The sequence below is a fragment of the Somniosus microcephalus genome, chromosome 4 (assembly GCF_052327205.1).
Source record: "Somniosus microcephalus isolate GS21.2 chromosome 4, FLI_Smic_1.0, whole genome shotgun sequence".
NCBI classification, from domain to species: Eukaryota; Metazoa; Chordata; class Chondrichthyes; order Squaliformes; family Somniosidae; genus Somniosus; species Somniosus microcephalus.
This window is the reverse complement of record NC_140990.1, coordinates 269,907,883-269,920,968: the sequence shown is the minus strand read 5'-3', so window position 1 is coordinate 269,920,968 and position 13,086 is coordinate 269,907,883. Positions and strand designations below refer to the sequence as shown.

Here is a 13,086-nt window from a genome sequence, read left to right as displayed (position 1 = left end):
ATACTGTCACTTGAGGAGAGCTAGTTAATATTTGTGAGGATGCGGCATCAGGGGCCCAGAGGAGTAGGGAATGGGTGAGAATGTTCCTCCTTTCCAGCAGAGGCTAAGGTGAAGACTGCCCATGGATTCAAAGTTTGTGGGACCTAGATAAGTATTTGCATAAAAAGAAGGAATTACACCTACATGCAGGCTCTGAGGTCTCAGAGGAAATGCGGCAACTAATAGGTGTGACTCTGAAGTCAACTGTCCTCATTCATGATAACATCACGGAAGATTTTTCTTGTTGTCGACATAAATGGACTGTCTGGCAGCTTCATTGGAATCTCTGATGGCACCCAACTGCAGAAACAGCCAGGGACCAGTCGTTGACACTGGCTTGTCAGAATCACAGATTATAACTCCATTGGCAGTAGGGGACAGATTGTATAGCACCTTTCATATTGGCTTTCAGATCCTGGGGGCTGACATGCAGGTGGTTGTCTCTTGGGTCTTTCACGACCCATTAGACCAGCCAACCCACTGGTCAGTGGATGCACAGAACCAGGTCCCAGTAGAATGGTAATCACTTGGGTTGACCTGCGTGAAGCTGCCATTTCTCAGGACAGCAGCACATGCCAGGCATCCAGCCTCCCCCTTCAGAGCACAATGCAAGTAGCATGTAGGAGGTGACACCAGGCTGGCAAAACAGAGGCCAGCTGACCAGGACCAAGGTGTAATGAGAAGAGGGCTACCTCAGGGCCATACATTTTTTGTAACACTGTAGCAGCCAACTACCTTTCACAATATGACCCTCAATTTGCACCTAGGAGAAGCACTAGAATTCGAGAAAGAAAGGCACATTTAGACATACAGGGGATGTATGGTAAGGAAAGACCAGGAAGGCTTATGTTTACTTTTAAGTTTCTTGTAATAATGTGCACTTATTTCTGCTCAGCTATTCATGGAGATTACAGTGATACAGAAAAGGGAGCATTTATTTCACACTCACCTATTCAATTAGATGATTTAGAGTTGCACGGTCTGATGTGATATGATGTTCTAAGATGGGTACAGGGTTGAAGGAGCTGTAATTTATTTGAGGGTGGTGACTTGGGGGAGGGCAGTGATTGCAAAGGTAGACTGTTGAACAGATGAGAACACTTCATTGACAAGTTGTGTACTGATGCTTCTTGCAGTTGTCACTGAGGAGCCCTCCGAGTGATGATCCTCCGAGTGACGGTCCTCCTGATGCTTTACTTCATGTTGTTCTACCTCCAAAGAGAAATCTTCATGTCCAGTACTTTCTGGGTGACACAGTTGTGCAGCACATAGCAAAATGCAACAATGTGGGATTCATTTCCTACATTACAACAGTGACTACACTCCAAAAATACTTGATTGGCTGTAAAGGGTTTTGAGACGTCTGGTGGTCATGAAAGGCGCTGTATAAATCCAAGTCTTTCTTTTTCTTACATGACCTGCAGCATTTTGCAAAGCCCCACCTGATCTATCAAAGTAGCGAAAGTGTCCATTTAAGACCCTAATAATTCTTTCTATGATCTCTCTGGTAGAGGCATGTGCCTTGTAGCAATCCTCAGCCATTATTCTTGCAACTCTTAAAACAAATCATTATTCATAGTAGCAAGCAGTATGCCTTGTCACCCACAAGCTATGACTAACATCCTTGAAGAGTTCAGGAAGGGCAGAATTCCTGAGGATAGAAAAATCATGACAACTTCCAGTAAATCTGCCATTGACATGAAGGGTTCTTTGCATGTTGCTACACACAATCAGGACACTTAGTGAATGAGAGTCCTTTTTTTTTAAGAGCTCTGAGGGCATTAACTGTAGCTATATGAGTTCCATTTATTTTATACTAGATAAAACTGGATGACCCTAACATGCTGCTGTCTTGCTGTCATGTCAAACTTGATGAATTCCCCAGTTCTCCTGGAAAGTGTGTCAGTTAGCTGATGAATGCATGTCCAGACAGCAACCTGTATGATGCTTTTTTTGTAATTCATTCATGAGATGTGGACGTTGTTGCCCATTTATTGCTCATCCCTAATTACCCTTGAGATGGTGGTGGTGAGTCGCCTTCTAGAACCACTGCAGTCCGTGAGGTGAAATTACTCCCACAGTGCTGTTAAGGAGGGAGTTCCAGGATTTTGACCCAGCGATGATGAAGGAATGGCGATATATTTCCAAGTCAGGATGGTGTGTGACTCGAAGGGGAACTTGGAGATGATGGTGTTCCTATGCGCCTGCTGCCCTTGACCTTCTAAGTGGTAGAGGTCGTGGGTTTGGGAGGTGCTGTCGAAGAAGCCTTGGCGAGTTGCTGCAGTGCATCTTGTAGATGGTACACACTGCAGCCACGGTGCGCCTGTGGTGGAACGATTCAATGTTTAATGTCATAGATCGAGTGCCAATCCAATGGGCTGCTTTGTCCTGGATGGTGTCGAGCTTCTTGAGTGTTGTTGGAGCTGCACTCATCCAGGCAAATGGATAATATTCCATCACACTTCTGACTTGTGCCTTGTAGAATAGATAAGGGAGAACCAGTGGATGTGGTGTATTTGGACTTTCAGAAGGCTTTCGATAAGGACCCGCATAAGAGACTAGCGTGTAAAGTTAAAGCACATGGGACTGGGGGTAAGGTACTGACTTGGATAGAAAACTGGTTGACAGACAGGAAGCAAAGAGTTGGAATAAACGGGTCTTTTTCCAAGTGGCAGGCAGTGACTAGTGGGGTACCGCAGGGATCGGTGCTAGGACCCCAGTTATACACAATGGCCTAGAAATTGGGTTGGTAGCGCTGGCGCTGAGCGCCTAAAGAGACCTAGAATTGGGGTGAAGCCCTATGTTGGGGCGAGCGCTATGAAGATAGTGCCAACTCAGATATTGACTATACATTTAGCGCCTGCGCTAAGTGTTTGCGCGCGCCCGCGAGCGCAAGCAGCTCATGACGTCATTTCAGCGTGCAACGCCTTTTAGGAGCGCCTGAGCGCATATTGGGTGGCGCCCGGAGCTTTAGCGCCCAGCGCTATTAGTGACAGTTCGAGGGAGGACTAACAGGCCCTTCTCGGAGTAGGGCGGCGCTATTTAAAGGGGACAGCTCTAGTGCAGAATCTTCTGCCACTTGGCCTGCTCATTGCAATCGCTGCTAGAGAGAGTTGGCGAGCTAATGTGGAGCGGAGTTCTGGGAATTTAGCTTTACAGTACTTGGGACCTTCAACCCTCTCCGAACCACTTGCACCACTACACCTAAAAGCCTTTTGACCAACTGGCATCGGAATGGGAGCTTGTTTGGAGGGCGACGGCCTCATCGCCCAACACTGTGAAGGGGCAGAGAGACGGCGGGAGAGAGGGCCGGGATTGGCCAGAATGAGGAGGGGCAATGGAGGTCGCCCAATCCGACGGGATGCTGCGAGGGTCTTTAGGTAGCAGGTGACAAGCCTTGACATGTCGGAGGAGCAGTGTTTGCGAAGGCTCCGAATCTGGAGGGACATTGTTACTGATCTGTGCCACCTGCTTGGTCAGCATCTGCAGCCGCGTGAACACTGCAGAACCTCTCTGTCCGTGATGGCTAAACTGACTGATGCCCTCCATTTTTATGGCAACGGATCCTTTCAGTCAGCCATTGGGGACAATGCGACTATCGCTCAGGCTGCAGTCCGCTGTTGCATCCGGCAAGTGACAGATGCCCTTTATAGGCGAACGCGTCAATTCATTACCTTCCCTCGGACCCTGCACAAGCAGGCAGAGGAGGAGGAGTATGAGGAGGAGGAGGAGGAGGAGGAGGAAGAGCAGGAGGAGGAAGATGGAAGGGCTGCTGAAAGTGGAAGGTCCATTCGTCAGGGGCTCCTCTGGACTCATGTCGACACCCCTGTGGCGGAATGATGAGAGTCTTAACTCATGCGCACTTTGGATGTTTCAGGGCCTCTGAATGCCAGCATCACTGAAAGTAGTCACATGCACCATGCAACATTGAAACTTCTGTTTATTGACACAAAAGTCTTTCATTACAGCTAAACAACGTAATATGAGCACAAACCATAACTTTCAAAATAACTGTTAACTGTTCGGCCAAGCCGTAAAACTCAACAACCCTCAGCAAATATAACAGCAGGTGAGGGTGTCCTTGAATTTGGACAAACAAACGTCTCAGCACCTCCCTGTACAACTGACCCCTTCAGGGAGAACGACTTCTCTTCTGCGCCCGGCACCTTCCCTCCCTGCTGCTCCTACGTAATTGGACCCCAGTGGTGGGCTCAAGGCTGGGGGACGCCTCATGACTGTCTGGAAGCGCGGAAGCCCCTGAGGGACGGCCTGGCCGACCTCTGGGCTTGGAGGGTGCGGACGCAGGATGCTTGCTGTGACCATGGCTGGGAGCAGTGTGGCCTGCAGGTGGTGGCAGCTGCAATGCAGGCATCCCAGCGCTGGCATGTGCAATGCTCTCCTGCCGAGAGAGGACACCTGCACCATGGTCGGACGACACACTGGCTATCTGAGGGGAGCAGCTCGGCTCATCCGCCACAATCGCATGCTCCACTGATTCCTGGCCTTGTACAGGAGTGGAAGGGCCCGGGGTGATCCTATCTGATGCAGAGAGGGTGGCTGCAGTGATAGATCGCTTTGCGTCAATCTGGCTGTGGAGGAGCCCAGCAAGTGACTGCGTGGCAACAGTGAGGACCTGTGTGCCAGGTGCCAGTGCTTCGGAGAAGGCCTGGACAGTTCTTCCCATGGCTTCGGACAAGGCAGGTGCCGACCGCTCCACTGCCTTGGACAAGCCCTGCACAGACCTTTCCAGGGATTGTCCGAAGCCCTGAACAGTCCTTTCCATTGCCGACTCAAAGCCGTGGACAGTCCTCTCCATTGTTGGGCCGAAGCCCTGGATAGTCCTGTCCATTGTGGCCCCGAAGCCCTGGATAGACCTGTCCATAGTTTCCCCGAACACCTGGAGAGTCCTCTCCATTGTGGCCCCGAAGCCCTGCAGAGTCCTCTCCATTGTTGCCCCGAAGTCCAACATACTCCTAGCTAATGAATCTATTGACTCAGGCATCTTCTCCACTGCAGCCATCAGCTCCGTGTGTCTGACCCGGGCCTGTTTGCTCATCTCAGCCAGGCGACGGACCTCATCTGCACTCTGTGCAGCAGTCATGACGACCTGCCTTGCCCTGCTGGGAGATGGTGGCCGAACTTGCCTATCCCCCGTGCACTGCTGCATGCCGCTTGGTCCGGCAACTGGTTCATCCTCAGAGCCACCCCCCTCCCCTCCAGGGGACTACTATCCCCAGTCTGCAGATGTCTCAGCTCCCCGGATTCTGCAGCGGCTGGTCCGGATTCCTCCTGGTCCTCGCCTCCGGTGGCACTGGCACTGGCAGCTTCAGTGCTTTGAGCCCGAGTTGGTGCTGCTTCATCTGAAAGTGGGAGGTGGAAGAGTGGCTTTAGCAAAAGGATAGCTTTGCTGAAAGGCATGCCAGATTGCGGCAAGGCTCTGACATGGCTGCACACTGAGGATGCATGCTGGCGGGGGGACCAAGCGGAAGGCAACAGGTGAAAAAGCTGAGAGTCTTACCCTCGCTGTCGGTAATGGGGTTGGCAGATGCAGTGGTCACAGGACCAGACAGACGTCCTCCAAGTATCTGATGCACTCTCTCCTCCAGATCCGTGAGAGTGACCACTTGTGCAGGTCTGCCACCGGTTCGACGCTGCTCCTTTTGAATCATCGCCAGCTTGGCCTGCAGGGGAAAGAAGGGGAGGTTCTGTTAGATGATGCCTTGAGACCTCATCGCATGCCCCCCATGGTGCAAGAGCCCTTACATCAGGCCTTGAGACTTCATCGCATGCCCCCCATGGTGCAAGAGCCCTTACATCAGGCCTTGAGACCTCATCGCATGCCCCCCATGGTGCAAGAGCCCTTACATCAGGCCTTGAGACATCATCGCATGCCCCCCATGGTGCAAGAGCCCTTACATCAGGCCTTGAGACATCATCGCATGCCCCCCATGGTGCAAGAGCCCTTACATCAGGCCTTGAGACATCATCGCATGCCCCCCATGGTGCAAGAGCCCTTACATCAGGCCTTGAGACATCATCGCATGCCCCCCATGGTGCAAGAGCCCTTACATCAGGCCTTGAGACATCAGTCCATGTGTGTGCCCAGAAAGGGCCATGGGTGCATACTGACAGATGGCCATTGGCGCATCATTGCAGCAGGGTGCCCGAAGTCAGCTGCAGATGGAGGGAAGCACAAGTTTGGTAAAGCATCACTTACCCTAACGATCCGTGTGAGGTCGTTGAATTTCTTCGTGCACTGAACAGGGGTCCTGGTCGCCATGCTGCTGGAGTTGACCCTCACAGCAACCTCCCTCCAAGATCGTCGATAAGCCTTCTGATTCGGCCTCTTGCCATTATCCGGATACAGGACCTCTCGACTGTGTTCAACTGCAGCCACCAAGTGGTCCAGAGCCTCAGTGCTGAAGCGCTCTGCTCTCTGCCTAACCTTCTCCATGATGAACAAGTTTGTACCGCCAGACAAGGGCGAGCGCCGAATCTGAGGCCTACAGGGCATTGGGTGTTGAAGCTCAGGCTGACTGACCCACCCCTTTAAGAGCCGGCCGGCACCTGGAGGTCTCGTGCTTTCCCATAATTGAGTTCACCTGCGCTGCGCCCGTCCGCAGCGATATTGAGTAGCGCCTGACCTTTTGCGCCTTAAGAGCACCGTGCAATGGCTGATTTAGCGCCTCAATCCCCTTTGGGGGCGATGCAACCCAATATCGCGCCAGGCGGCGATAAGTTTCGTCTGGCTATAAACTTTGCGCATCGCCAGTTCTAACGCCTCAAGCGGGGCTATACCCAATTTCTAGGCCAATATATATTAATGATCTCGACAAGGGAACTAGATGTAATATCTCCAAATTTGCAGATGACACAAAGCTGGGTGGGCGTGTGTGCTGTGAGGAGGATGCAGAGAAACTCCAGGATGATTTGAATAGGTTGGGTGATTGGGCAAAAGCATAGCAGATGCAATATAACGTGGATAAATGTGAGGTTATCCACTTTGGTGGCAAAAACAGGAAGGCAGATTATTATCTGAATGGCAATAGATTGGGAAAAGGGGAAGTTCAACGAGACCTGGGTGTCCTTGTGCACCAGTCACTGAAGGTAAGCATGCAGGTGCAGCAGGCGGTTAAGGCGGCAAATGGTATGCTGGCCTTCATAGCGAGATGATTTGAGTACAGGAGCAAGGATGTCTTGCTGCAGTTGTACAGGGCCTTGGTGAGACCACACCTTGAGTATTGTGTGCAGTTTTGGTCGCCTTATCTGAGGAAGGATGTTCTTGCCATGGAGGGAGGGCAGCGAAGATTCACCAAACTGATACCTGGGATGGCAGGAATGACGTATGAGGAGAGATTGGGTCGATTAGGTTTATATTCGCTAGAGTTTAGAAGAATGAGAGGGGATCTCATTGAAACGTATAAAATTCTAACAGGACTAGACAGACTAGATGCAGGAAGGCTGTTCCCGATGGTCGGGGAGTCTAGAACCAGTGGTCACAGTCTAAGGATAAGGGGAAAGCCATTTAGGACAGAAATGAGGAGGAATTTCTTCACCCTGAGATGGTGAACCTGTGGAATTCTCTACCACAGAAGACAGTTGAGGCCAATTCATTAAATATATTCAAGAAGGAGTTGGATATATTTCTTAAGGATATGGGGAGAAAGCAGGGACAGGGTACTGAATTTGGATGATCAGCCAGGATCGCATTGAATGGCGGAGCAGGCTCGAGGGGCCGAATGGCCTACTCCTGCTCCTATCTTCTATGTTTCTATGTTGTAGATGGTGGAAAGGCTTTGGGGAGTCAGGAGGTGAGTCACACGCCACAGAATACCCAGCCTCTGACCTGCTCTTGTATCCACATTTTTTATATAGCTGGTCCAGTTAAGTTTCTGGTCAATGGTGACCCCCCAGGATGTTGATGGTGGGGGATTCAGCAATGGTAATCTCGTTGAATGTTAAGGGGGCAGCGGTTAGTCTCTCACTTGTTAGAGATAGTCATTGCCTGGCATTTGTGTGGTGCGAATGTTACTTGCCACTCATCAACCCAAGCCTGAATGTCATCCAGGTCTTGCTGTATGCAGGCATGGACTGCTTCATTATCTAAGAAGCTGCGAATGGAACTGAACACTGTGTAATCATCAGCGAACATCCCCACTTCTGACCTCATGATGGCGGGAAGGTCATTGATGAAGCAGCTGAAGATAGTTGGGCCTAGGACACTGCCCTGAGGAACTCCTGCAGCAATGTCCTGGGGCTGTGATGATTGACCTCCAACCATCACAACCATTTTTCTTTGTGGTAGGTATGACCCCAGCCAGTGGAGAGTTTTCTCCCTGATTCCCATTGACTTCAATTTTACTAGGGCTCCTTGATGCCAAACTCGGTCAAATGCTGCCTTGATATCAAGGGTAGTTACCTTCACTTCACCTCTGGAATTCAGCTCTTTTGTCATGTTTGGACCAAGGCTGTAATTAGGCCTTTAGCTGAGTAGTCCTGGCAGAACCCAAACTGAGCATTGGTGAGCAGGATATTGGTGAGTAATTGCTACTTGATAGCATTGTTGACAACACGTTCCATCACTTTGCTGATGATTCAGAGTAGACTGGTTGGGCGGGGCGGGGGGGGGGGTAATTGGCCAAATTGGATTTCTCCTGCTTTCATAGACAGGCCATGCCTGTGCAATTTTCCACATTGTCGGGTAGATGCTAGTGTCGTAGCTATACTGGAACAGCTTGACTAGCGATGCAGCTAGTTCTGGAGCACAAGTTCTTAGCGTGATGTTGTCAGAGCTCATAGTCTTTGCTGTATCCAGTGAGCTCAGCCGTTTCTTGATATCACATGGAATGAATTGAATTGGCTGAAGACTGGCTTCTGTGATGGTGGGGACCTGAGGAGTAAGCCGAGATGGATCATTCACTCGATACTACACAAATCGCCCATGGCTGTTTGAAATGAGCCGGTGGCATAAAAATTGAGTGTAGTTGTCACTTTCACGGCCACAGACAAAATAGTCCAGGAAAGTGATCTTGGCAGCAGGCCTTTATGCTGTAGCTGGCACAGATCTTCTTTGATTCTTTGGTGAAGCCCACTATTCTCATGCAGAGCTCTTCATATGTGGATTTCAAATTCTTTGGGGGATGAAAATATCTTGTAGGGTGCATCCTCCTCATATTCTGCCTCACACTCCTTTTCTTCATCATGTACTGCTTCATCTCCTGATCCATTATAACTACAAACAAAGGAATGCACATTGGGAATCCCATACCTGGTACTCAGAACCATTTGATGTGGATAAAGGCAAAAATAACTTTGTGATTTCACAGCCTCTCAGGCTGTCAGAGACAAGTGCAGGTCTATTCAGGTAAAAATAAGAACTTTCTAAATTGCCCCTAGTGATTTCAGTGAACCATGGGCCCTCATTTAAACCTATTTAAACAACCTCAGTAAAGAATCTAAGGGCAGATTGCAGGGAGGCCTCAATGGAGATCATAAATTGGATTGCTGCCATTAAGCTGCAGAAACTTGGCTGAAACAGATCCTACCCCAGAGTGCATTTCACAAAATGTAGATATGTTGAAATGATGCCCAGAAATATCAAAATATTAAGTAATTTCAGGGCCTCTGTGTCTGGGTTGAGGCCTGCAAATAATGCATGACTGTCCTGATGCATAGCAGTACTAATTTCCTTTTCCTTTGGCAGATTTTATTCAATAAGAGGAAGTGTGAGGTTATCCATTTTGATCTGAGAAAGAGAAATTGGAATTTTTTTTAATAGGGAGAGACTAGGAACTGCAGAGGTGCAAAGGGACTTTGGCATCTATGCATACAAATCACTAAAAGTTAGTGCACAGGTACAAAAAGTAATTAAAAGGGCTAATGGCGTGTTGCCTTTTATCTCAAGGGTTTGGAATTCAAAAGCGAGGAAGATGATGTTTCAGTTGTACAGAGCCTTGGTCAGACCCCATCTGAAACAGTGCATTCAGTTTTAGATACCAAACCTCAGGAAAGATATATTCGCCTTGGAAGGGGTACAGTGCAGATTCACCAAAATGATACCAGAGTTTAAAATGAAACTATGAGGTAGAAATTGGTATGCATTGTGCCTGTTTTTCTGGCGTAAAATGGGCGCAACGTATACCAGTTTAGCAGTGGGGCAGCCTGTACCAATCTGCACAAACATTTGTGTCACTAGTAAATGCATGGGGCCCTTTTTTTAGACATTCCAAAAACAGGCCCAGAACAAATCTACCCGTTTCTTCTAGTCAAGAGGGCATGAGCTAAGCCATTTAGGAGTGAAATCGGGAAACACCTTTTCACACCAAGAGTAATGGAAATTTGGAACTTGCACCCCCAAAAATATAGCAAAGTTCCAAGCAAAAACAACTAATGCATCGGGCAAAATGCAGCAATATCTAGCAGAAAACACAAAACAAAATTGGAGATCTACCTGCCTTTAAGAGGCCTGCTTGAACAGGCCAGGTTCCAGGAACCACAGTGCACCAATCTCAATTGGGCAAGTAGCACACTAATGATAAATAAGTGTAATTATACAAATGTGAATATAATTTGTACAAATCAAGATTTGCATTAGCCTGAGCTGCATACAAGAAGGTATAATTGAAATGTATCTGATTTAAAGAATACTTGCACTTCATTTGGATGTACAATCATCTTTTCAGGCCCTGTCTTACGTAACAGAAGCAGAAAATATCCTTAATTTATTACGCAAAGGAAAGCCACCTTTTGAATATGCTGACACCACAAAGAACATTAAGATTTTTTCTTTTGAGAGAGCCTGTCTATATAGCCTCAAAGGAGAGGTAAGAAAAACAATATTTATTTACATTATTTAACATGTACAGTCACCTGGAATTTTTATCAGGATTCTCCAAATCTCCGCTGTAACACTGGTGGAACCCCCGAAGAAATGGCATAAACAGCTAAAAGCATCTGTTTTTCCGGGATTCCACTGAAGTTATGGCATGAAATCAAGAGAACTGCATGGAATTCTTCCCCAATGGCTTATTAGCTATAGAATAAAGTCATTGCTTTGATGCGCTATCAATTACTCATAAAAGACTGAGGGCTAGATTTTCAGTATAGACAGTTTTGGGGCGCTAAGCTTAGCGCCCGCCCGAAGTTATCGCCCGCCCCAAAGTAGCGCCCCGTTGCCGGAAATTCAGTGGCTTCGCCCTAAGAGGTTGGTGGAGCGCTAAAAGAGGCGTTCCACTAGTATCTTTAGGCGCTAAGCCGGCGGTGGAGAGCGCAACACCCGAGCTCGGGCGCAGCGCACGGCAGACACTCTGGTGCCAGTGAGCTCTTAAAGGGGAAGGGTGCATGTATTTTTTTCAAATGCAAAGTCTGGGGGGAAACGGGAAGAAGAAGACGAGGAGGAGGAGGAGGAGGAGGAGGAGGAGGAGGTGGTGCTTACTTCCACACAACACATGCAGAGTGCCTTTTGTACGAGTGCCCTTTAATTTGCGCTCCCCAGGGTGTGTTGCGTTCCATTTTACAAATGCTCTGGACGCCAGCCGCACAATGGGGCGGTCCGACTGAAGTTTGGATTCGGGGCGGCCAAAGGGCGTTGCACGAGGATGTGACGTCATTTTCTGCGCGCGCATCCGGGCGGCCGCTAAACTTTGCGCCGGCGCTAACGGGCAACTTAATTTGGGGCGGGGCACAAACTGCGCTGCGCCCAGGCGCTACACGCATAGCGCCCGAAAATCACTTCTCTTAAGGCGCTAACTGCTGGCGCAAGCAACTCAAAATCTAGCCCTGAGAGTTAGAAGAGTAACTAAAGGCTTTTATTAACAACAGAATGGAGGTCTGCCTCGCGTGGTCGACCGGTCCATGATACTAAGGGCTGGGGAGCAGTCACCTTTATACTAGGACCTGTGGGAGGAGTCAGCCGAGGCATGTCCAGGCATGTACACAGTGGAATACAAACAGGACAAACAGGAATACAAACAGTGGTTTACCACATTCACCCCTTGTTTAAAATTGAGTCCGGCGGGGTGAAGTGTATTAAAAGTTAGTGTATTGGAGTCTCTCCGGAGGTCTTGTCTGCCGCTGTGATCTGCGTGGCGACGGCAGGGGTAGTGAAGTTTCCGGCGTCGAGTCCAGCGTAGGCTGTGGCACAGGCGTGTCGTCCTCGTAGATGTCGAGCGGGTCGCGGGGCCCAGGCCTGCCGTCTGCTGGGGCTGGATATCGGATCGTGGGGGGGGGTGGTAGTGGGTAGTGGGTTACTGCGGCCCCCGAGGGTGCAAGGTCTCTTATGGAGACTGTGTCCTCCCGCCCGTCCGGGTATGCGATGTAAGCATACTGGGGGTTGGCGTGGAGGAGGTCGACCCTCTCGACCAGGGGGTCCATTTTATGGGTCCTCACGTGTCTTCTCAGTAGGACCGGCCCTGGGGACGTCAGCCATGGCGGTAGCGATGTCCCCGATGTGGACTTCCTTGGGAAGACAAACATTTTCTCATGAGGGGTGGCGTTAGTGGCAGTGCAGAGCAGTGACCGAATAGAGTGGAGCGCATCGGGGAGCACATCCTGCCAGCGGGAGGTTGGAAGGCCCCTAGACTTTAAGGCTAGCAGGACGGCCTTCCAAACTGTCGCATTTTCTCTTTCCACCTGTCCGTTCCCCCGGGGGTTGTAACTGGTGGTCCTGCTTGTGGCAATACCCCTAGTTAGCAGGTACTGACGGAGTTCGTCGCTCATAAACGATGAGCCCCGGTCGCTATGGATATAGCTGGGGAAGCCGAACAGGGTGAAGAGGTTGTTCAGACATTTACTGACCGTGGCACTGGTCATGTCCGGGCAGGGGAAGGCGAACGGGAAACGGGAGTACTCATCAATAATATTGAGGAAGTACACATTGCGGTCGGAGGAGGGGAGAGGCCCTTTAAAATCGACGCTCAGGCGCTCGAAGGGGCGAGTGGCTTTTATCAGCCGGTCTTAACGACCACAACCTGGGCTCGCCAGGGGCTGGTGCTGCCCTCAATAATCCCTTCTTTCAGGAGCCGCTCCACTTCGGTTTTAATGAAAACC

At 49.7% G+C, this 13,086-nt stretch overlaps 1 protein-coding gene across 1 annotated transcript in view; it reads left to right on the top strand.

Annotated features, from left to right (window-relative positions):
* Window positions 1-13,086, top strand: part of LOC147120452 (adenylate cyclase type 10-like) — a 231,646-nt gene that overhangs the window by 120,024 nt on the left and 98,536 nt on the right. The window contains exon 7 of the mRNA XM_085984226.1: window positions 10,722-10,862. Coding sequence (XP_085840352.1) covers window positions 10,722-10,862 — 141 coding nt within the window. The remainder of the gene's footprint in view (window positions 1-10,721; window positions 10,863-13,086) is intronic.